Here is a 25,334-nt window from a genome sequence, read left to right on the forward strand (position 1 = left end):
CTGAGCCGCTCCCTTGGTGCTGCTCCGGGCGCTGGGTGGCACGGCTTGCACGTTGTAGCCCTGCAACTTCGGAGTTTGTTCCATATGCGTTTCCTGAATCATGATAATGTCCGGTGGCGTTGCCATTGAACGGATGTGTTGTTGCAGTACCGCTTTCCGACACCGGAAACCGTTGGCGTTCCAGTGCCAGATCTTCAACTTGGTGTTATTCTTGTCCATGATCGTTGACCATAGATCTCGTTGATCTGCGGTTGCCTTGGCTGAAAGCCCTTAGTTCCTCTCTCAGGAACTGGACAATGAAATCCTTCATTTCCTCGAATCGCGTTTCCATGCGCTCTTCGAATCTCGCAAATTCCTCTTTCATCTCCTGCTCCAGCCTGCCGATGCGGGCCTTGGTTGTGGCGCCCAGCCTATCGACCCGGTTGGACAGCTCCTCTATTCTCTGATCTTGCTTGTTTAGTCGCTTCTCGATCTTGCGGAATCTCGCACCGCAGTTCAGTTCACCTTGCGAGGCCGGTGCGGTAACCGACACCACCGATGCCGTTTCCTCCTCGCCTCCTTCGTTCATGGTCTCCTCTTCTCCATTCTCGGGTTCCACCTCGGAGATTTTCCTCGCCTTCTTCTGGCGGCTCGCGTCCTCCTCTCCTTGGGTCGCGCTCGTCGCAGCCACCGCCGCTGGCGTCAGCGTGGCCGGTCTTGGCGTCGATCCAAGTCGCCATTCCTCCGGCCTCTGCTGCGTGCTGAGTCTTGCGATCAGCTTCTGCTGTTGTTCGATCGTTGCTTGCAGCTGCCTTATCGTGCTCTCCAGCAGCTCCATTCTCGTTTCCGCGGGCGTCTTGCTCGCTTTCCTGGCCGGCGTCGCCGAGCGTTTCCGCCCCTTGGCAACCTCGGACCAGGCCACTTTGTTGTCACGTGATGAGCTGCGCGCACCTTCGCGCCGCCCCTTCCGGCTTCCCGAGCGCCCGCGACTGGCGGAACGCTCTTCCCTCGAAGAGGAGCGGCCGCGACTCGCGGAACGCCCCCTTTCCTTCTCTTCGGGGAATTGTTTTCGCGTCGGTAGTTCCGGGAGTTCGTCTTTCCTGGAGAACCTGACTTTACCCTCGTTCGCCGCCGGCTTCCTCGCCGCCATCTTGCGCTCGTGCTCCTTCTTCCTGACTTGGTAGGGGGTCTTGAATTTGTTGGGGTAGTTTCCCGTGCCCGTGGGATGCGGGCCTCCGCACAGTTTGCATCGGGGTTTGCACTCCTGCTCGTGCTCTGCATCCGGGTTCGCCTTGCCGCACGCAAAGCATACCGCCACGTACGGTCTCGGGCATACGTCTTTCCGGTGCCCCAACTGACCGCACGTTTTACAGACCTCTTTGTGCTGGCGGTAAATCCTGCACTTGATCATTGCACCGCAATACTTCACGTAAGGCGGGACTTTGTCCCCCTTGAACAGTACGATCACCGAGAATGAATTCCCAATTCGGTGCGCTTCGAGCGCCGTGCCGTTGTATATGTTGACGATTTTCGTCCGGATCATCTCCGGCGATTCGCTCAGCGGAATGCCGCCGATCACTCCTTTCACAGTATTTTCGGGTGCCGCGGCGTACGCGAACACTTCGTAGTCCTGATCTCCGATTCGGAGACTGCGGATGGCCGCGTAGCGACTCACCCGATCCCCGCTCGGGGTGCTGATCACGATAATATTCTGGGCCACGTTAGGGCAAATCGTGTCCTCGTGCATCACCTCGGGACCGATTCCCGCCGCATTTGCGATCGCCTGTGCCATTACCGGCATCATCGTTTTGCCCACGATCGGACCCCCGCGAGGTCTAACCACAACGGTGCATTCGCCACGTGGCACGCTCGGCATGCGCGCTGCCCGAGCAAACTGTGCGTTAACTTTCTTAATCACTTGTGCCCGAGTTGGCTGGGTTGCCTTCTTACCGGGCTTGGTCGTCGGCGCTTGCTGCGGAGCGCCGGCGATGGTCGTACGCTTCTTGCCGCGCTGGGTAGCCACCACCCAGCCGGCGACGCTCTCTGAAGTCTCGTCGAACGAGGTTCCGGGGACGGAAATTGCCATCCGGCCGAGCTGCGGTCCAAAACGGGCTGCGGGTCTTGAGCCGGCGTAGTGTCCATGTCGGGAAGGTCTGTCGACGACATTCCACCCGAGGCCGAGCCGCCGCCGCGGTCCGGCGTGGCCGATGTCGACGCTAAGCCTAGCGGGCCGGTTAGGCCTAGCTGGCTCGCCACGTTGACGGGCACTTAAATTGTCAAAAGTCCGTAAAAATCGACCGGATTCACCAAAATTTGGTATTGCCGTGTTCCGGACGTCAAGCTGGAACTGCCTGTAACGTTTTTGGAAAGCTGAGGCCGACTTGTCCGCAGATAATGATCTTCATTGACGGAGCCGATGCGAAGCTCGAACGCACGTTGGCGTAGCACGCGCCCCCCTAGTGCTGCTCAACAAGCAAATCTCCGAATACGCCGCCAAGCTGTGCCGCGAAAATTGGATGAGCACCTGCGACGGACTGCAGGGCAAGCTGTCGGCGCGAAGGACCTGGTGCCTGCTCAGACACCTGATCGACGCGCTAAGCAGCAAGTCTGCAACCAATCGCAACCTCACCAAGGTGTTGAACGTCTACGGAGGAGACGGTCAGAGACTCATCGCGGACCTCAAAGCAAAGTATCTGAAGACGGAAAAGGGACAGTTCCCGATACCTGAGGAGTACGGGGGACCGGAAAATGCGAATATGGACGAGCCCTTCATCATCACGGAGCTGCTAACGGCAATTGACGAAAAACAAGAACAGTGCGCCCGGCACGGACGCCTTAACCTACAAATTACTGAACAACATGAGCGATGCAGCAGCTCACGAGCTCCTAAGGCACATCAACAGAACCTGCCCGCAGAGTGGAAAGAAGCCGAGGTGAGGTTCATACCTAAACCGGGCAAGCCTCTGACGATCGAGAACATGCGACCGATCTCGCTAACGTCCTGCGTGGGCAAGGTCATGGAGCGCATGGTCCTCAGAAGACTCGAAGGATTCCTGGACGAGACGGGCCAGATGCCGGCGACCATGTACGGGTTCCGTCAGAACCTGAACACGCAAGACGTCCTCGTCCAGCTGCACGAACTGGTGATCAAGAAGGCATCTAGACACGCACCACGCGGTGTATTGGCACTGGACCTTGAGGGGGCCTTCGACAACGTGCCACACTCCAGCGTGCTTGAGAATTTGCGCAAGACGGGCTGCGGCTGCAGAACGTACGGTTACGTCAAAGACTTTCTGACAAAGAGAATGGCGCCCATCCGGATAGGACAGGAACAGTAGGAGCCAATAGAGCTCGGAGATAGGGGCACCCCTCAGGGATCGGTCTTGTCGCCTCTGCTCTTCAATCTGGCCCTCCTGCCCCTGCCCCAGCTACTAAACGAAATCGAAGGCGCCGACCACGCGTTCTACGCAGAGGACATAACGGTGTGGACGAACCACGCGGGGTCCGATGCCTGGGTGGAGGAAGCCTTGCAAAGAGCGGCAACGACCATCCACGAGTACGCAAAAACATGTGGCCTGAGCTGCGCCCCGCAGAAGTCGGAGCTACTCATGGTGCAACCCGGCAGACCGAAGAGCCGCCGCCGAACGTGGTAGTCACCATCGAAGGAACAGGAATCAAGCCCACGCAGCAGATCCGGATCCTAGGACTCCTGCTGAGGGACGACGGAAAGGCGTACGCGGCTGTCAACAAGATCAAGACAATGTCCGAGCAAATCCTGAGCATGATCCGCAGGGTCACCAACAAGAACCGAGGCATAAAAGACGACGACGCCCTGCGTCTGGTCCAGGCGTTCGTCGTGTCGCGCATCACGTACTCCGCCCCGTACCTCAAGCTAACGAAGGCGGACCGAGAAACGCTGAACACGACGATCAGATAAGCGGTAAAGCTCGCCATGGGCTTGCCCGTCCACTCGTCCACGCCGTAGTTGCTGGGCATGGGCAAGCACAACACGGTGGAAGAACTGGTGGAAGCCCACCTTTCCAACCAAAGAATACGGCTGAGCCGAAACGAGCACGGCCGGGCCGTTCTGCGCAAGGTAGGATGAAAGATCCAACCGCAACCGACGTCGGAAACGCTACCCCAGGAATGAAGGGATGAAATAAAGACTAAACCGCTCCCCAGGAACATGCAGCCGGAGAGAAACGACGAGAAACGCTCCGCGAGGGCCACAACACTAGCCCGGCAACTGGAAGAGGACCCGAAAATTCTATACGCGGACGCCTCGCTCCCCAAACATGGAACCAGAGCGACAGCGGTCGTCACCACCATCGACAGACTAGTCACCAGCGCGTCGATCAGAACGACGAACCCGTCCGAAGCCGAAGAACTGGCCGTGGCCCTCGCCCTCGCACAGCCGGGAGCGAAGACCGCGGTCACGGACTCCAAGATGGCCTACTCAAGCTACCGCAAGGGAAGGGTCTCTCCTGCCGCACTAGCGCTTCTGTCCAGACGCAGGCCACCGGGACGAGCCATAGAGCTCGTGAGGGTGCCGGCTCACTCGCAGGTGGAAGGCAACGAACTCGCCGACCACTACGCCCGAGAACTGACCAACCGGGCCGAGGACGAGCCGGGACTACGGCGCCCCGTAACGAACTACAGAGACATTACAGAGAAGGCAGGTGTAGGTTTCCCGGACCTCACTGGCACCTCAACAGGAACTAACAGACGATCGTACGTAGAGTACAGGCGGGGTCGCTGGCGCATCCCGTCCTCTTACACAGAATGTACCCGGAGGAGCATGATATCAAGTGCCCGTTCTGCAAGAGCAAGGAAGGCACCCTGGCACACGTCATAGCCGAGTGCACTCACCTCAAGAACCCCCCACCACCCCTTCCCCCCAACTTCCCCAATCCCCGATAGCGATGGGAGACCTTGTTGTCCAGCCCCGACCTGACGACGCAACTCGCCCTGGCAGTCAGGGGCCAGGAGCTGCTGGATGCATATGGAACTCGCGAAGAAGGTTCCACCCCATGTGGTGCCTGCGTGCACTAACCACTTGATGGGCTCGATTAAAGTTGATTCTCTCTTTCAAGCACGCAGGGGTAAACTTGGCGAATTAGTAGCCTGGTAAACTTATACAACCTGTGCGCAAACAAACCAAATGTCGGTGTGAACCATCAGCAGGAAGAAAATCAAAATTTTAAAGGCTGCGACAGCATGGCGTACACCCGTTGTACGAGGAGCGAATCTCACCTGCGAATTCGCAGCTGCGGAGCCCTAGACGATTATTTTCCGATTTTACATTGCTGCGACAAATTTCCAAATGCCAAGCCGCGTTGGCTGTTCCAAACATTTGGCAGTTTGCCACAGCAACGAGAATGGATCGTTTTGCCGCACGAGCGGCGTCGCAGCTGCGAATTCGCAGGGGAAATTCGCACCATGTATACAGGTTACATACACATCGCGATGCACCTGCGGGCCGTAATTATACGCTATAGTTGGTGCGGTGGCCATGAATGGCGCAGCGAATGGTGTTTCTTCTTCTGACGCTCAGAACAGATGAACTAAGACGCCAGGGTATACCGACAAATAAATACTGAATTATTCTGCACAACCCAACTGCGAACAAGAGTTCACTTCAGTGTCCCCCTTTATTGCTTTCTCCATGATGTGTCATAATTCGAACAGTCTTTTTGTTTTGTGTACTCTTTTTTATATAATTTATTTAAAATATATCTGTGTTTTCGCAGTCAAAGGCGTTAAACCCCATTAACCGCATTGAACCCAAAAGACAAGAAATAAAGGAATGTCCAGTAAACCATTGCGTCCACATTTAGAAAGCATATTGCCTGAAGAAAAGAAATCACCTCCAAGTAATTGCGAAAAGCAAGTGGGTACTTTTTTCTGGTCCGAGCGGGCTTACCTTGTTCCTTTTTACCAGATCTGGCGTGCTGACAAGAACTTGGTATTCTCTGATCTTGACAACGTCCATATCGAGACCCTTCCAGTAGTTGTGCACAGTCGTGGCCACGTCGACGGGGTTTTCAGAATTTTTAAAATTCCTGCAAGCCATCGCGAAAAAAAAAGAACCAAGCCGCAGCCCCAAAGGATGCGCTAAACTGCCTCATAGGAGTTGACTTTCAATTAAAATTGGAGCTCAACGTAAGCATCTACGTTGCGACTAGTTTGGTCCGACACATTTCTGCTTCCCGGTGTCTCTCTCGCTTTGTGCACTGAAAACACATAGAAGCAGCAGACGTAACTTAAGCAAACCTTTCTGGTGCAGTTTGACGCGAATGTAAGCAGGAAAAATCGTAATCACTGTCGTCTTTGTTGACAAGGGATTCGACGAAAATTCGCGAAATGTGACCTTTCTGGTCAGAACCTTGCGACGTTATCTATCCCTGTCATGTTACGGAGCCATCTTTCTGTGTTGTTTTGTTCGCAAAGAGAAATAAGGGGAGGATCAAAATGAGTCCCTTTTCGGCGAGACCGTCAACCATTCTTTAAAAATCGGCATCATCACATAGTGTTAGCCGAGCAGCTGAATTTACCCCTTTTTGTCGAATTCGTACTGATTGCGCGCTATGACATCCTCTCGCATTGCTGCGTCACCTTTGACTGGGACCTTTTGCCATTCGTAAAACGAACACTGTGATGAAGCATGCACTCGCAGGGAATCGGCAAAAAGATGTTAAATGTACACTTTGTGCAGCCCATTTCTATCTGGTAAGCGGTTCTCCTTAAACTGCGCTATACTGAAGGTAAATTCCCCACAGCACGTCTTCTGAGTGCATCTACCAAAATTAGTCCTCCTAAAACGCATCTTCTAACGAAGCACCTGCTACTTCTAACCACAGCACACCCTGAAGTGTCGTCTCCTAGGTATCTTGCTCTTTAATGTTCAATTCAAATCAAACGCAGCCAGTATAATTAGCTCGTTGCGTTACTGACGCCGTGTGAGTGATATACCCCCCTCTAGTGATGTCAGGTGTCAGTGGATTCTAAGCAGAACCCTGCGTTTGTAAATATACCCTGATATTCCGAGTCCTTCCTCCACTCGAGCCTCCAGCCGAGGAGATGCTTGAAATCGATTTCTCCGTGTATACCCATTGCGGAATCCTCCCCTCAGCAGAGTGGAGGTGACAAATGGAGTGGAGGAGGGGCTCAGTATACGGCCCATAGACTCCGTATCCGGCTAAATTACGCAGGACATGTGCAAAGCGTCCCCTCTTGTTGGGGCAACTCACGCCACCAGGCCGTCGATTTCCTCGTGGGTGATCCTCTGCAGGAGGGCGTTGTTGAGCTCATCCCAGGTGTCGTCCGCGGTCCCCGTTAGGCGCTCGTACAGGTCCACCAGGTGGCGCTCCTGGGACCCGAGGACGGGCAGCCGGCTGACCTTCATGAGTGCGAACATCATGGCGACCGTGGTGAAGGCCAAGAACGCGATCAGGCGCAGCACCCAATAGAGCAGCATCCGCTCCGAGGGCGTGCGCGAGTAGCGCGGCCGTACTGCCCGCCGCTTCGGCTCGTCCTCCCCCCAGGTCTTCCCTGCGGTACAGTGTGTGGTCGCTCGAAGGAGCCTACGAGTTCAGAGCCTCACTAACGTGCTCCGTAAGAAACGTTACAATCATTGTAGCTCCAGCCTTTTGCTTCTTTTTGACATGTTTCGTAGAGATCTAATTTCAAAATGTAACCCGCGGCGCTTCATCATCCCTTGTCAAACCATGACAAGAGCAGACCTTTGCTCTTCAGGCTATCGTCGCTTTTAGAGCTGCTTTGAGATCTCTAGGGAGGATACGATTGCCCCCCCCCCCTTGTTTCTTATAGACGAAATATACTATTTGGAGAACTAACCGAATGTTTTTCATGGTCGCTTTATCAAAGCGGGATTCGCACGTTTGTGAGGAGCATATGGTCGCGGTTAACGACAGTGACGTTACTTCTAATGAAAATGCACTGAAACCAATTGCATGATGTTTGTGCCCGCTATGATTACTCTGTAGCCACACAAGGCTTTATTCCGCTGGCTACTGTAGAAGTCGCGTCAGTCAAACCACGGAGTGCAGTATGAAACTATAGGTCTGTACCTTGCTCTTTGGAGTACACAAGCTTTATGTCGGTTTCGTCCAGTAGTATTGGCAGTAACGAACATAGTTGAGGAGAAAGGACGATGTGGTTTCTTAGTCAGGAAGCAAATAGCGACTTGGCGGTCGCTGCTCAAGACGCCAGAAGCAAAAGAAGTGAGCGCTAGTCGTGGTTCACCCACAGTTCGGGAGAGTGAAGAGGGGAGGAAGGAAGGGGACAGGCTGGCGGGAAAGGTGGCGGAACCTTCCATGTTGTCGTAGCAGAAGTATGGCTGGCTAGGCCTAGCGAGCCCTGGGTTCGATTAGGCTTGCGTCCTCTCCTATGAGGTCTGGATCAGGCCACGTGGTCGGCACCAATATACGTTGGCCGCGTTGTGGCACTTTGTTTGTGAGGCAGCCATGACCTGACATTGTTAACCCCCTCCCTCAACCCGGCTACATCGAACCATCCCTAATAAAAATATTTCTCTGTCTGTCAGCACACGTGATCTGAGCTTTCCCCGAATGCCTGTACACTTCGAGGTAATAGCAAAAGTTAATGGTATATTTATTATTACTGACGAGCTCTGGGCTCTGTGCCTAGGAACGCAGTCCTTTACTCCAGCTGGACGTTGCAATGTAGGAGAGGCGATAATTAAAAGTTGATCTTTTTATCCCTTTCTGAATGCAATAGGGGTCTTGCGTGCCGAGTCCCACTTTGGCTAACACATGGCCGCACAATTAGTCATTATGCTTCATGCTTGAGTACGTTGGGAGCGTTCCATACAACCAGGCGTTCTGGAGAGCGAGAGGTGGCTGAACATCCCGGTGCACCGCAGATGAAGGGAGAGAAAGAAAGCAACCGAACGAGTGAACAGACAAACAACTAAATTCACCATTTAGGACAACTCTTCCAGTACAAGGTGGCACGCAAAAAGGAGAAGAGGCGCAATGCGTAGGAGAAAGATCGGAGCCATCCGAAAGCGTAAGCCGGAAGCGAATCGCGAAGCAGATCGCATCAAGCGGCAAGCGGACGAAGCCCTTTAAGAACGCGGTGCGACGCAAGGCATCTCAGGCGTTCAAGTGGATATTCACGCATTCACAACCCATAAGAAGGCTTTACGTGTACTGGAACTTATTTTTCTACGTTCTCTTCCTCATACACCTACACCAGACTCTGTGATTACCGTGGTTACGTCGGCAATAAATATGTCCCTATCAATGGTTAAGACTGGGAATTTGCTCTGAAGCGTGATTCAAAACTGCTGCATTCCGTCTCCGACTGACCGCATGTTTAGTTCTCTTCTTAGCTCGCATTTTTAGTTTCGTCCTTTCCCTATTCAGATCCAGTCTCGTTCTGCTCCTCATCATGGTGTGACCACCGCTTTTGGCTTTGCCATAGCAACCAGTAAAATGTTGCTAGACCATATCGCAACGACTGAACTGGGTTCGCCAGCTAAAGCTATGAATACAAGCAACTTATTTAAAATGTAATTGCTGCTGATACTTCTTACATCATCCTAGTGTGCGGTCTTGGCATTTAGCATGAATCTCGAGGATGGACCTTTGCCAATATATGTACTAGCGGCATGGCTGCTTTTGGCAAAGACTGCACATTTCGTACACTACTGTTTCAGCAAGACGGTGTTGCAACTTTGAAACTTGCGCACTAAGTCGTGAGGCGGCGTAGACAGCTTGAGGGGTAATCCCGATCCGTGTCCCTAGCAATTGCCCTTTATTCGCAGAGACGGAAGCGGCAACGTTTGTTCGCGCTTACCTGACAATCGGCTACGATCCTCCTCGTCTGAATCATTGTTGTAGGCGATGCTTTCATCCTCTTCCGCAGTTAGGATGGTGCCTCCCGTAGAGGCGGCCATTTCTTCTTCTTCTTTTACTTGCAAAATTTAATGCATGCGCTTACGGCAGGAGGGTCTGTAATAAAAAGGCCTCCGCCTATCTCAAATTTATATTCGTATAACATGAGCTATACAATTGCAGTTCAGCCCAACTTCCGAAGCTACATTGTGGTACCTTGAACTCCATGCCCAAGCTTGTTGTTACAGATCGTAATTTTTTTAAACAGGCAAGTGGGTGTTAGTGATATTTTTTCCCAGTATAAACGCTTATGTAACTGTTGTAGCCACGCTGTCAGCAGTTGCACGGCCCTATCAAAGCTGATTTGCGCCATCTTACTTGTTTTTGCCCCAAATTACACCTTATTGAAATTTCTTTCCCTCCAACAGTGGTACCACGATACCCACAAATCCTCATTCCGTGGACACTCCCACTCTTTCCCTAATTGCTCTGTTCAGACTATCACGTGGTCGTGCTCGAGCAGTATAGAACGAGTCTGCTCCCATCTTCCTATAATGATACCCACCTCTCTCCAGAAGACTCACTACTAGGCCAAGATGCTCTCAATTCTAGAGCCCACTTCATATCACCCCATCCTTTAACCCGCTACCCCCCCAAATAGACATAGAGCCCGCCTTGCCTCCAGAAAACGCTCTCTCTCTGTCTCTCTCTTACAAATTCAAGCCATCATCCAAAACAAACTGGAAGAAAAAGTTTAAAAATATCCGCGGAGGGAGAGAGAGAGAGAGAGAAGAAACATTTGATAGAGCAAACGGTGGTGGTTGAGCCGTCACTCGGTGGGGTGGGTTCGCTTCAGTACAGGTACCCTTGCGCCTTGGGTGGAGCCCTGGCACGGGTGACCAGAAAGATCTGGTCAGCATGACGGGAGCTGGTTAGCGGGCCCTCCCACTGCTCTGTGGAAGGTCTGGGATTGGGGGTAAGCGATGGGGTGTTTTGACAGGCCCACACCATGTGGTAGGTAGTATTAAGAGAGGGGCAGAATTGACAGGTGAGGGTGTATTGGGTAGGGGAGATAGCGTGGAGGATGGGTGCGTTGTAATACCCGCCGCGGTGGCTCAGTGGCTAAGGCGTTGCGCTGCTGAACACAAGGTCGCGGGTTCGATTCCCGGCCGCGGCGGCCGCTTTTCTGATGGAGGCGAAAAGCAAAAACGCCCGTGTGTACGAGATTTCGGCGCACGTTAAAGATCCCCAGGTGGTCAAAATTAATCCGGAGCCCTCCACTACGGCACGCCTCATCGCCTGCGTTGCGTCGGCGCGTTAAACCCCACAATCAATCAACCGGGTGCGTTGTAATAGGTGTTTGCTTGTAATCGACGCCAGATGACTGCTTTCTCCTTGGTTAGTTGAGGGTGAGGTTGAGGCAAAGTGAGGCGAAGGTTGCGATAATGGTGCAGGATGTCGTGGTATACCGTGATAGAACAGCGGGAGGGGGAGGAGGCTGGACCGTGGGTTCTGTTCCTGAGGGAAATGCCCGGTGTGGAAGGGCGCGGGCAGCGGCGTAAGCCGCCTCATTTCCCTCGAGGGACGAGTGGCCAGGGGTCCAGACGATGTACAGCTCGGGGAGGGGATTGATCGATGCGAGTATGCGTAATGAGGGAAGTGAGATGCGTCCACGTTGAATGTTACGGCAGGTTCTGTTATTATTGTAAGGTATTCGGAACCAGTTGTAGCGGCGATGGCTATGGCAATTTCTTCGGCAGTGGTGGTTGATGTCGAGAGAGTAGTGAGGGAGGTGAGAAGTGTGCCTTCTGAGTTCACAACCACCACAGCATGAGCCTGGAGTGTGGGGTAGAGGGCAGCGTGGGTGTAGCGAGTATCGGGGTGAAAGTGGAATTGTGATCGAAGATGCTTAACCCGGGAGAGCCTTCTACCTTGGTTGAATTATGGGTGCATATTGTTAGGAATTTTGGATACAGTAATGTGGGACCGGATTGAAGATGGAATGCGCTGAAGGGCTTATGAAGCAGGTGGGGTCGGGTATCCGAGGACCTGAAGGACGTGTCGGCCGGTAGTGGTAAGGAGGAGTCTGGTGAGTTGGCTGTTGCGTTGAGCTTCCAGGAGTTCTTCGAGGGTGTTGTGGATTCCGAGTTGGAAGAAACGACGGGTAGAGGTTTGAGCTGGGAGGCCAAGTCCAATTTTGAAAGCTTTTCGAATTAGTATGTCGACTTTCTCCCGTTCTTTGGGTTTGAGGCCGATGTATGGGGTGGTATATGTGATGCGACTAATTAAAAGTGATTGAATTAGTCAGGGCGTTAAAGAAGGCGGAGGTAGAAGCTCATAAAAATTACACCATCTTCCCGTAGGGGAACCCTGAGTAGTATGCAAAGCAGCCATGGGGTCGATTCAAGTGCCCATTAGTTTTCAGTTCGTCGACAGGGCCTCAAAGAAGGCGGAGGAAGAAGCTCATAAAAAAATTACACCATCTTCCCGTAGGGGAACCCTGAGTAGTATGCAAAGCAGCCACGGGGTCGATTCAAGTGCCCATTAGTTTTCAGTTCGTCGTTTCCGTTAGGTTGAGGTACGTAGCTACCGTTATCATTACAGTTTGGTTTCCATGGTAACTGCCACACTTTTCGCCTACCGGAACTACGAAATGCGAAATTGCGTTGAGCCCATGGCTGTTTCGCATACTACTCAGAGTTCCCACGGGAAGATGGTGTAATTTTATTAGATGCGACGGGGCTATGTCCCTCCCTTGTCGTTGTTGCGCCGTCCACACCCCCACTGCGCATGCTCAGCTTGCTGAACGCCCGGTGGTGTCTTACCCTTTAATGACTCCTGGAGCGACAGTGTTACCGGTGTCTTCCTGGGCCGGCCCGAGATGAGCCGAGCATGCGCAGTGGGGATGTGGACGGCGACACAACAAGGGAGGGACATAGCCCCGACCATGAGATGCTGGAGCGACAGTGTTGCCGGCGTCTTCTTGGGCCGGCGGATGGATGGACGACGGACAACGGACGACGGAGCCGAGAGCAAGAGGTACTTTGCATCTAAAACGTCGGGTCATGCAGTTCGGTTGGCTGAGACTAAAATGACGTCATTCTTTAAAGTTATTACTACAGCTGCGGCAACAGTCTCAACCCGGCCTGACACATTGCTAGACGCTGCTACAAAACACCGCTGAGCGCTATGTATATAACACCTATGCCGATAGGGTGATTCCATTCCACTAATGTGATTGCTCAGTTTAGTGCGGTCATTCACGAATACTTGCACATGAAGCGGAATATGTTGACAGTGACAAACATCACCATTCCCATATCTACGGAGAAGCTGATGCACAGGGTGACGCCTAGCCGTCCTCGTGCAATGTTGTCTGACGCCCATTAAATCAATCTCATCATAATCTCCGTTGGTGATATCTTTATTGTGTTGGTTATATCGGCAAGCGTCGAATGTTTTTTGGTGCTGGATAAAGTGTGGCGCAAGCTCTCGGGCCCATTCGGCGTGCGCGAGTTCATTCTGTAGCGTCCTACATGGCTGTGCTTCACGGCCGTGAACAAACCGGAAAGGAGTCAACCTCTGTGTTTCCTTTGACTGCCGCATTGTACACACCCGTCAAGCATGGCAGTATGTCATCCCAGTTCTTGTGGTCAACGTCAACATACATTGAAATCGTGCCTGCGGTGGTCCTATCCAGCCGCTCCATGGGAGCCGATTCCCCTGAGGGTGACACGCCGTCGTTTTGAGATGGTCGACCTGACTTAGTTTCATTACATCTTCGGCAAGTTCTGTGGTGAACGCTGTGCTTCTCTCGGTTATGATATGTGCTGGAGCACCATGGCAAAGCCCGATGCAATGGGCAAAATGTCATGCAATTTCGGCCGACGTAACTGCAAGTGGACTCCGAAACTGCCTTACGGTATCCGCATAAAGCTCGAGCATGCTTTAGTTTATCAACCTTCACACCACTTTATTATGTCTTCATTCACACTCACCTCACTTACTGTATTGCATCATAGGGTAATACCTAGCATACCCATACCCCTCCAATTAAGCACATTCGAAATCAGGCGATACGAATAATGACATATAGTCCCGACAATAGCAGCGCCACTCAGCTACTCAAGGCTAACAGATTACTAACAATACGCAATCTTTTCAAATACAGCCTCAGTATCCTTATGTGTCAATCAGTTAATAAACTGATACCTACGATCATATTCCGCCCCGAGAAGCTAATTAATAACAATTGTGCCCGGTTTACCTCAAAAACGACTTTTTACTGCCGAAAGTGAACACTATTTACGGCAAACGCACATCTTATTTTGCAGCAATTTCAATCTGGAATAGTCTTCCTAGTGGAAGTAAAACGCGATCATTTATAAGTTCATCAAATACGGCGCTTTCTTCCTTTCTTCATGACGCTTAACATTGTATAAGCACGTTTGACTACTCTGTTTATTTTGTAATTCCCCTTTTTATGTTCGTTTGTGCACTGTTCTACTTGTGTTTTGTTTTTGTCAAACTAGCTAGCCTGATTTTATTTATTTTATTAATTTGTGTAGTGCTTACTTACAGGAGGTCCCCTTACAGCCTCGTGCTATGGGGCCTCCTTTTGTATATTCACCTATGCATGCCATTCCGTTTATGAACACACAATAAACATGGTTCTTATTGTTATTCTAACGCCATAATATAAGCATGAGAGATAGCCTGGAAAGTGTGACCGTGACTGTTGGATGCTGGTACACCAAGACATGTATAGGTGGACGAAAGCTGATGCTCGATACAGAGCCAATGCCGCAGGTGGTGGAAAGCTATGGAAACACCGGAAATGGGTAGACTGCCTAAAAAGGTGGCTCTACGCGTTTGGTAACATGCCGAGCGGATTGGTGCGACTGATACAACCGGCTCGTGAACGGCTTTGGTTCATATTTGAATACGTCCCAGCCGGCAAGATTACCAAGATCAAATCAAGGTATTTCAGAGAAACCGAAAAGCGGCGGGTATCGATATCAAGAAAAAACTGGGTGCCATTGACGCGCGTGTTACAGTGCCCGATGGCAAGGAGACGACAAAGAATAGTCGTAGAGCACATTTTCCCGTAGACCACGCGAGCGCAGTGTGAGTGAGGGAGAAGCAAAATAAAAAAAACGGGAAGGTTAACGACTACGACGACTGTATTTTTTTGCTTTTTTGTGTGTGTTGTGTTGAAAATTGTGCTGCACCTCGCCACTTGCCCTCCTTCATGTAACGCCCTCGGGCCTTTAACAATGAAATAAAATGAAACTGTCTGGTTGGCTTTGGATACATAAGCAAGGTGAGAAAAAGAGAAATAGGGAAGAAAAAATTTCAAGAGTGTAATGCAATACCGACCAGGAGCCGTCGTAAAGACGCCACCCGCACTCACAGAAGTCGACGACACATGCAGATGAGCACGAAGAAGAAGAAGGAAGACGGCACGACTTCCTACTCCCTTCTCTCTTTCTCTTGAACTTATACTAAATGCTTTCTTCTGCTCCACTGTTTTGAACTATCTGATTGATTACCACGAAAAAAAAAAGAACTTTCTTGGCCAATCCCCCTGAGTGGGTATGCCAATTTTATGGGTCACCCAGTGATGTTCCGTACTGGGAAGAAAAATTCTCATTTCCAGGTTCAGAAATTCCCTTTTTTCCAGCATTTTCCCCCCGCAGATTTCTCAAGAATTCCCTGCAAAATTCCACGTGTTTTCTTTCTGCAGCTGATATATCTTTACTTGGATTCCTGTTCGGTTTTGGGCGTCAGCCAGCGCCACCTATGTCTACTTTACGTAGCCTTCCGGACGTCGTTAAAGGAGTACTGACACTAAATTTCTCGCTTTCGGTTTTTATGCTGTAAAGAATACCTAGTGGTCCAGTAATTACAAAAATCGAACCAAAAGTGGTCAGCCACCAGGGTAGAATTAATTATAACGCATTTATTCCAATCAGTTTCAAATTCGGTCGTCGCGTGCCAACGGCCGTTCAAATGCAGGACGAAGAATGTGACGTCACGGTTTCCGTGACGTCAGGGACGTTTGCCGCATCGTCTGCTACGATTGCACATGGTCCGCTCTTGTCCGCGCAGTCGACATGTCGTCTGAGTCGTCAGACTCGGATGAGTCGCTGCCACCCGACAGACAGACAGACAGACAGACAGACAGACAGACAGACAGACAGACAGACAGACAGACAGAACAACTTTATTTGGCCAGGCGATTAGGCCGGCGGCGTCTTCGCCGTCGTCTGTTTTTTAATATCGCTGCGGCTCGAACCGGCGCAGACCGTAATAGCAACAGCATGTCGCCACTCTTCCAATCAATCTGATCGCGGAAAAGAAGTTTCAGGGAAAGTAGATGTTAGTGTGGTGAAAAATTGTGCTAGGGGTTGTTATCAGCGTTGAATTTAAAAGCGGCGATCAGATATTTGCCGCGATGGTAAGCCTACGCTGACCGGAAGCGGAGGTTCGGTGCTCCGACCCAGCACTGCCGGCACCGCGGTGCGGCGAGCGGCCGAAAGATGGCGCCACCTGCGCGGTAGAATCAAAACAGTCCACGGCAGATGTCTTGGTCACCGATCGCTCAAACTGCAATTATCGCCAAAATAAAGTTCCACATGCGAAAAATGGGATGATAGTGTGGTGAAAAGTTGTGTAAGGGATGGTCATTCGCAGTTGTACAGATAGCGGCGATCAAATATTCGCCACGATACTAAGCCTAAAGTTTGGGCAGCTTGGGTGTTGGGTGTTGGGTTTTATGGGTACAACGCCACTGCGTATGCGCAATCCCCTAGCGGCCAAGTTCCTAAGCAGTCCGGCAGTGGCAGCAGACGACATTTCCCACAGCTCCCGCACAAGCGGGAAGGGGTCGTGGTTGTATTTACATCGTTTGATTTTGTGCGTGTGCTCGTTGTGCGCGGAACAATGCCCACAACTTGTGCTGCGTTCCGCTGTACCTCGGAGTGCCGAAAAGGGAACGGTGTCGGCTTCTATCGCTTCCCGTCGGCCGCACGCGATCGGCTACGGCGGCTTGCGTTGCTCAGGTCGGCTCGGGTGATGGGAACTTTAGGCTTAGCATCCTGGCGGATATTTGATCGCCGCTATCTGTACAACTACGAATGACAATCCGTAACACAACTTTTCACCACACTATCATCCCCTTTCTCGCATGTGGAACTTTATTTAAGCTATAACTGCCGTTTGAGCGATCGGTGACCGAGACATCTGCATAGCCTGATTCGATGCGTCCGCGCAGGTGTCGCCATCTCTCGGCCGCTCGGCGCACCGCGCACCGCGCGCCGCGGCGACCGGTCAGCGTAGGCTTGCATCGCGGCAGATATCTGATTGCCGCTTTTAAAATAAGCCCTGACAACAATCCCTAGCACAATTTTTCACCATACTAACACCTACTTTCTCGCACGTGGAACTTATTTTTAGCGATCAGATTGATTCAGAAGAGCAGCGACAAGCGCGGTTGCTACCGTGGTCTGCCCCGGTTCGAGCCGCTGAGTGTGCCGAGCTGGGCAGACGCGGCTGGCGTGTGCGCGGACTGTTTCCGAAGGCAGAAAACGCTTCGCGATTGCTTGCTTTATCCATTTCTTGCGAACGAACGCGCAGAATCTAAAAATTCAGCTCAGCGATCATCTTAGTTGACCATGGAGCAAAAACAGTGGGCGAAGCGACGCCGACGACGCATCTCATGCGCGCATCGGGCCATGTGTCTCAAATTCACGCGTACGACTAGTCGTGGCGACAGTCGTAACGATCAGTCTCATGCGAATCGCGTGTACCAATCGTACATGTGTCCAGCGCTTAAAGGCCGTGTGCGAACTGCCGGCCTTTGTTGAGCTGGCGATCGCAGTTCATGCCCGACGACTCCAAGTACTGCTCGCTCTGCTGCTCGGGCGGCACACGGATCTGTCCGAGATTTCTCTGCCAGCCCTCATTCAGTGATAAAAAGCCGCCTGGTGTTATGTGATGACCAGGGGCTGTCATCTTAAGGCGTTATAACACCAACACAGAAGAAAAACTTCGGCTGCTCCTCGCCGTAATGTGGTATTGCCGTGCATACAACGAGAACGCAGCCGAAGGAAACGCCGGCGAACCCTGCCGCTTTAACTTCCGCTAGGCACGCTATAGGTGGCAGCACACCGCAATGAATTACGAAAGAGGCGGGTTCTTGCGGCCGCCGCCGCGCACAAACTCGGTCCACGTTTCACGCTGCATGTCGTCGCGTGGAAAATAATGCATCTTGGCGTCGTCGTCAATTTGCTCGGACAGGCTTCTACTGGGCAGTACTTCGCATTCGGCGAGCTTGCCATAGCACAACTTTAGCGAGCTCGGCAACGCGCACAGGCCGCTCAGATAAGACACCGCGCAGTTTTCGGCACCAGTGCACGGGAACATCATGTGCCGGCCCCGAACTGAAGAGCAAAGACGTCGAACACGCAAAGCATTGCTCACAGAGGTACACCCACGTCTCCTGCCCAAAGGAAGACCACCGGCGAAAGCAGCGCAAGCTATTGTTTCCGGTTCCGAAAACGACTATATTGACTATATGAAGTCACCCTGAACCGGCCAGACACGCCGGCCAATATGTCGTCACGCCGATAGCGATTTCGCTAGTGCTGCCGATTTGTGGAAGCTCGCGGCCGGGACAATCAAAATCGATTTTCGATGTGATTCCGGCCTCGGATCGCTGCAAAAATTTCTGTGAGGCATTTGTACAAACTACTGAAGCTAATTATATCATTTTTTAGGCGTCAAAATTTGGATTCAGTACACCTTTAAGAGAATCATAGTTTCTTTCACTCAGCAGCATTTGACTAGTCATTTCCCGTTTTGGACCAAACAGCATGCTTACTTTACATGCTAATGTTCTAAGTTAAAACTGCCCGTATGCAAGAGAACAAAGCATCGTTGGGTAATCGCGGTAATTTTAGCTCAGCGCAGAGACTGCTGGCGCCATGTCATGTTGACAGGAGGCGGACTAAGGCGCACCCATAGTACTTCATTGTATATTCCGCAGGGATACACGCAAACAGGCTAAAGTCCTTTAGCCGCTGCCGCTTCAGGCTTGATCGTACTCTTGGAGTATTCTTTCCTCTATGCTGTCTTCTGTTTTATGAACTGGATTGCAAGCTATTGGATGCTTGTGGCTTGTGGGAACATGACTGCGGATATTTCAACGTAAATGCGACGAAGTGTTCAGGGAAAAGCTCAAAAGAAAACAGTAAAAAATGATGCGAGGTCCGGTTAACTGACACTATTTTTCCTGCTTACTCTACGTCTCCTAATATTCCCTGCATCTATTAAAGATTCCCTTTTTCGCTTTTGGCCAGAATTACAGCAAAAAATTCCCCGGAAAAGGAAACATTCCCCGCACGGAACATGACTGGGGCCACCACCACCAACACCACTTCAACGGGGGATGCCAATTCCCCCTGTGGGTACGTACCAACAGTTCAAGGACATTATTACAACAGTTCATTCATTCATTCATTCATTCATTGCACTTACCACCAGCCTAGCCGCCGCGCTGGTGCATTCTCTGCAGACGAACGATCACGTCAGGATCGCAGCCCCGCTCAGCGGGCTCCGCGACGAATGGAAGCTTTCCGCTCCCCAAAATCAGCATTTTCGCGTCACAGCTTTTAGCGTCGCGCGTTATGCCGCGTCAAACCGGCTTTTCGGAGGCACTCGCGTTAATAGACTAGCGGTGAAAACGCATAAAGGCCTGCATTCAGTTTTTTTAAGTGCTTCTAAAGGCTGTCATACGTCTCAAAGGGGCCCTGAAAGGCGTTTTGAGCACACTAAATTGACTAGCGCAATCGTTAGATTGGGTCGTCAACATCATCTGTGCCAAGTATTACTCTTTTACGCGCAGCGGAAAGCTCACACTTTTGTTGCAAAGTTTGTCGCTTTTTTCTCACCCTTTCCTTCGTGTTTTTGGACGCCGCCATCTTCACATGTCTACATCATCGATTCCCAGATGTTCGTCATGAGCTAGACATCCTGCTATCGGGCGGCTTTTTCACGCACTTCCGGCAAAGAGATGAGTCGTCTGCTCAGCGTCGGCTCGCCGGCTGATCTGCCAGCGGAGTGCCGGAGTGCTTGGACATTTTACGACAAACGAAACAAATGTAAACAAACGCTTAACCGTTTGTATTGAATGCAACAGGGCCATAACACGACATGAATATTCTCTTACTTGAGTACGTTCCATAAAGAAAGCGTTGAACCCCCGTGGCACTTCTTTCTTGCAATCGCAGAGAACGCCCTGAGCCGAATGCCTGGGTTTGACGCATACATTTTATTCAACTTCAAAACAATCCAGAGATGCGTTTCGAACGAACACAACGTCACAACATGCGTTGCAAGTCCGAACCGCGATTGACAGACGATGGGTTGCCTCCTCCTGCCCCTCGTAAATTCGGCACTCACCTCACGCGCGGTTTGCGGGGACGAACAGCAAGTCACTTAACTCTGGCGCACAAGCCGAGATGGCTTTTAGCCACGCACACTGCACATACGCCATGCGAGGTTGAGTCGTATACGCCGCTTGAGAAAGATAATCCAGACCATGGGAAGCACTGTCCACCCGCAGAAGCACAACGTCGCATTTCATCGCGAAACAAAGGCGTCCACAACATACACACGCCATCGCCTCCTGTAATGCCAAACGCACCTTGCACTTCCAAATGGGAGTGAGTAGTATGCCTGCAGTGCCCATATGCCGCGAGGTGGGGCCCCAAGCTGAACCGGGATCACGGAACCGTAACTGACTTCTAGAGTGGTTTGTGCCTTGTTGCCAAGGCAACCGATGTTTGAGATTGTCAAAGAAATGGCGCTCGCTCCAGCGCTAGAAAGCTCAGAGCCGCGCCGGAGCATGTTTTGCCACCGTTGCCGCTCTCCACCACGCGTCGCCCCAAGCTGAACTGGCGTTTTGTGCACGGGTTCTGTATCGGTTTAAAATGTCTTTTTCACATGCCGCCGCCAGGAATTACCACCGCCACAAAATAAGACCCGGCACCAGCGGGGCCACATCTGATACGGCGCTTTTTGGATAAACAGTGCGCTGTGCATCCAAGGGAGCGAGCGCAGGATCCTCCCCGTGCGGCTGCGAGTTCGCCGCCGATAAAGAGTCGCGTGCCGCCGATAGCAAAGTTCTGCAGCAACGTACACCGCGAAAGGGCAAGGCCAGGCCGCCGCACACATGCGGCCAGATTTTTCGTTCGCTTTTCCAGCCTTGAGCGGAGAGCGGGATTCATGGTGTCAACAAAGCTTGCCCGTAGCAGACGGCTGTGTGAGCAGCGCAATAGCGGAAGTACGTCACCGCCGAGGAGCGCAGCATCATGGGAGGGAAGGCTCGATCGCCGTCAACAGCGGAGAGTAAGTTGAAAGGAGGAGGAAACGCGGCGCGACGATAATACGCGGTTTTTGATTTACGATTTCTCAGCTAATACTCATCGCTTCAACAAAATTTTTGCGGGAGGAGATTGCTAATACATTGCTTTATTTGGTTACATGTACATCCACGCATCGGCGGAAGGTATTTCAGGACCCCTTTAAGAACTGAAGGAGGGTCGGTTGTACGAGCCCTTCGCGATAACGACGGCCATGATCGGTGTCTGAGGACGGGCGATCGTCCAGTCTTCCCACGTCGTCTAATAGATGCTGCAGTTGGGAAGTTTACCTGGGGCACAGTCGCTTCCCTTCACCCAAGACACTGTTTGCCATCCCACGAGGAACGAGTGGGCGTTTGAAAACGCCAGCACCAACCACAGGCGCCACAAGAGGGTTTTAATCCGTAAGCATTCTTAGGCTACTTGCCCCCACAACCTGTCCATCCATCCGTCTGTCCGTAAGTCTGTAAAAAACGACAAAGGTTTCCAGGGGCCTTTTTCTGGTAGCGGCAACCCAGATGGCAGTTCACACTGGCTGGAGGAAGCTAGATGTTCGAGACATACGCTTGGTATGACCGTGGGCTTTCACGCCGACAGAGTTAGTCTACGGGGTGGCCTTGAGGCACCAGATATAGAAAGTGGCAAATTCATTTTTGTTTAGGAAAGTAACTTCAATGAAGTGGTCTACCACTATAATGAAAACTGAACGTGCACTAGCCTTTAAAACCTATAATTGTTCTACACGCAGAAGCGACACATTAGCTATTCGGCCCACCACAGTACGGATCAATTTAGACCACCTGCACATCTGTACCGTACTTGTACAGCCAACTTCAGCACAACCACCAATTCTGAAGAATGGCATTTCAGGCCTCAGGGCATTCCCTGGCAAAAAAAGAACAAGGTTGTTGTACCAACCTAAAAGTCGTTATTAATGTATTTTAATAAAATATTGTCCAACCTGAACACAATCTGGTTTCATCGTCCACCTAAGCGCATCACTGCGTAGGAGCGCAACCGGCCCTCGAATGTGTTTACTTCAGTTGTTTTTGCTTGGCGCTGTTTGCACTGGCGTGCACGAGCCAGGGGCCGCCCGAGGGCAGTGGAGGGCACGAGGCGGCGGGTGCCGGGTGGCGGTCGCGTGGCCCCAAAAGAGGAAGAGGCTGAAGCAGCTGGAACGCGTCGCGGCGGCAGCAGCGGCAGAGAACAGCGAGGCGTTCCAGCGAGAGACCGGGGTCTGTCGGCAGCCATGTTGCCCTGGGGCAGACGGCGTCTGGTGCGGGTGCAGTCGCAGGTGCTAGGCAGCCAGAGCGCCGAGCGGTTGAGCCTGGCGGGCGCCTACTCGGAGGATGACCGACGCGCGTACGCCTCGCGCTCGGCTACAGCGGCGCCCAGCCAACTCGGATACGACCCGGTGATGGCCGCGGAGGCGCCCGTCATGCTGGTCAACGTCGAGGTGCTCGACGATGACAACCGGCCGCCGCAGGCGCGCTACTCGGTACGCCTTCTTCCCGCGCTGCTGTACGCCCGCTCACCGCGGGGCTCGCCTTCGGTGGCAAGGGTTAGGGTTCAGCTGCAGACGCGCTTCCAGGTTCCCGCAGCCGATTACCGGCACTCTCGGCCTATGCGTTCCCAGGCTATCAATTCCCAGCTGAGAGACCAGGCGTTCGAAAGCTGAATTTAGGTTCACGAATGAATTTTAAAGATACGGCGAATGCCGATGGCTGAAGGGAAAGCGTTGAGTTGTCAGGGTACTACCGCGCCGCTTGCTTTGTTATTCTTTTGGAACTTGGCCCAAAGCCTATGTCACGTACTTTTTTTACGATAAACGTCTACGTTAGGTGACTGCGGCTGTTTACACTGCTTTTAACAGCAGAGCTGTTTTAAGCTTTTGGTTCCGCCGTGGAGCGTCTCTATAAAACTCAGCCCAGCCGAGCGCACGTGAGCGTGCCTCTCGTGAGGAGCGCCCGGCGCCGGCCAGCTCAACCTTCGAGAAACACCTTGCCCAGCGTTTGTGGCGTGATCTGCCCGCAGACGCAGAGTTCGCGAAGCCGGTTGCCGCGGGTTCTAGCGCGTGCTAATGCGGTCCACTTTGGGAGAGATCCAAAGCCTGCGCACAAAACAATCCGGGCCTGCCAGTCTTCAGCGGCAAGTTCGGAAATCTTTGTGAGGGGCAACAGCCGAGTCTCCGGCGGCGAAGGGATAGTGGCTGCCAGATCAGCTGTCTCTCCAGCCTCGCACCACTAGCGTGAGCTGCGGCAATTTTTTGTATCACAAATTGGAAGGATTGCTAGGGGGGAGGACGACCCACCAATTTTCATCTGAGGGAGACTGGGGCTCCCTCATGTCTCGTTCGTGTTTTTAAAGCACCAGCGTTATGCCAACCTTCACCAAACATGTCTTGCACCAAACGTTTGCAACGTAAATCCCTCCAGTTCAATCTCTCGCGTACGACAGCGCAGGAACCAAGGCGAGGTCGAAATTTTCCCAGGTCAGCATACCGACCCCAGCTGTGCGAGGCATCGCCAATTGCAACTAATGAGGCCGAAACTCTCTGGGTCTTCGGCGATTAATTGCATGTAGTGTAGCGCAAGGAATTTATATATACCACTTCTGAAAGCTATCGCTTGACTATACGCAAAACAGATTAAAAGGTGGTTTCCAAGAATTACCGCGTAAATTTCGCTTTCCTGCAGTGCGTTTTGGTGACGGGACCACCTGTGAGGCATAGAAAGCTCCGCTCTAGCAGTTGCCGAAGTTTTTGATGGCTTTATCAGCCGTACCAAGGCCGATTAAATTGCTTTTTCGCTCATGCAAGGACGTGATGGCGCCTTATTTGGCTTCGAAAAACGATCAAGATTACCAAAATGTTGAATTTTCTAGCAACAAAATAATAATTCGTGGTGCCGTGGACCATTAAACCTATTTTTGCATTTTGGTTAGCTATCGAATTAGCTAAGATAACTTCTTAAAAAGTTAACTCGGTAAAAAAAATCACAAGCCTTCTGTGGGGGTGGATGACCAGGGAAGCTTTTTGGCACACGGTGTAGAGGTTACACAGAATTTAGGTATTAGTTTGCCGTGGTTGAACGTGGTTAAACCAAGTTTGCCGAGCCATAGCGCCGCGTAAACGTCACCGCAATACAAAACACGGGCACTGTTTGGCGCTGCAGGCGCGAGCGAGCAGTGACCTTGGATGCAGCCAGCTCTCCTTGAATCGTTTTCTGATGCCACGCGCCTTTTCCTCCCTCCCCTTGGAACGAACGAGCGATTAGACGCGTTCACTGCACAACCGCACGAGGCGCTGGCTTGACCTTGCCCGAGCTCTTGAAGGTCAGATTAGCGGTACAAGCCGTTTTCTGGTTTTGTTCAGTTTTTGCGCCACAAAAGTGCGATGAAAGGGACTGAAGAAGTCGTCTGCTCGTTCGCTCAACAGTCCAGAAAGGATGCGGTTGAACCGGTCGTGCGTTGAGACAGGTGACAGCGCGTATGCCGCTGCCGGCGAGTTTTCGGCTGCAGTTTTGCTCTCACCTCCGCCTTCCGCCCCACCAGAGTGGTCAAAATGGATTAACAGAAGCGGACTTCTATTAACTTTCCTGCCTGAAATATTGGCATCCATACTTCGGAGGGAAGGTGAGTGGCCGTGATGGATACGCGCTTGCTCCATCTATACTGACTTCCACCCTGCAAATTTGGATGACTAGCGGACCTTTGAGGTCATTGACACTTGGTAACGACGGCCGCAATTACCTTGTTCCGGCTCTGATGTACACTGATCAGCATACTTGCAACCCCAGACTCATTCTTGGACAATGTGAAATCATAGTGGTCGGTCGGGCCGGATCGGGTGGCATCGCAAGCCGCAAGTGTCGCGAGCCCGACATGCCCACGCTGAAATCGCCGACTACGACCACATATGTCGTCGCAACCGACCCGCAGTCCGAGGACAGACAAGTGCTCCCGTGTCTTCTAAATGCGAACGCATCAATGTCCAATTGAAAGCCTGAGACGCTTTGCTTCCGCGCGACCGTTCCCAAAGGGCTACGTC

The 25,334-nt window shown here is 52.0% G+C and overlaps 1 protein-coding gene across 1 annotated transcript in view; it reads left to right on the plus strand.

Annotated features, from left to right (window-relative positions):
* Positions 1 to 22,427: 22,427 nt before the first annotated feature.
* Positions 22,428 to 25,334, plus strand: part of LOC144155133 (glutamate carboxypeptidase 2-like) — a 94,547-nt gene continuing 91,640 nt past the window's right edge. The window contains exon 1 of the mRNA XM_077686395.1: positions 22,428 to 22,784. Coding sequence (XP_077542521.1) covers positions 22,536 to 22,784 — 249 coding nt within the window. The 5' untranslated portion in view covers positions 22,428 to 22,535. The remainder of the gene's footprint in view (positions 22,785 to 25,334) is intronic.

Source organism: Haemaphysalis longicornis, unplaced genomic scaffold (assembly GCF_048455015.1).
Source record: "Haemaphysalis longicornis isolate Haplotype H1 unplaced genomic scaffold, Haemaphysalis longicornis Haplotype H1 scaffold_1, whole genome shotgun sequence".
In the NCBI taxonomy this organism is placed as follows: domain Eukaryota; kingdom Metazoa; phylum Arthropoda; class Arachnida; order Ixodida; family Ixodidae; genus Haemaphysalis; species Haemaphysalis longicornis.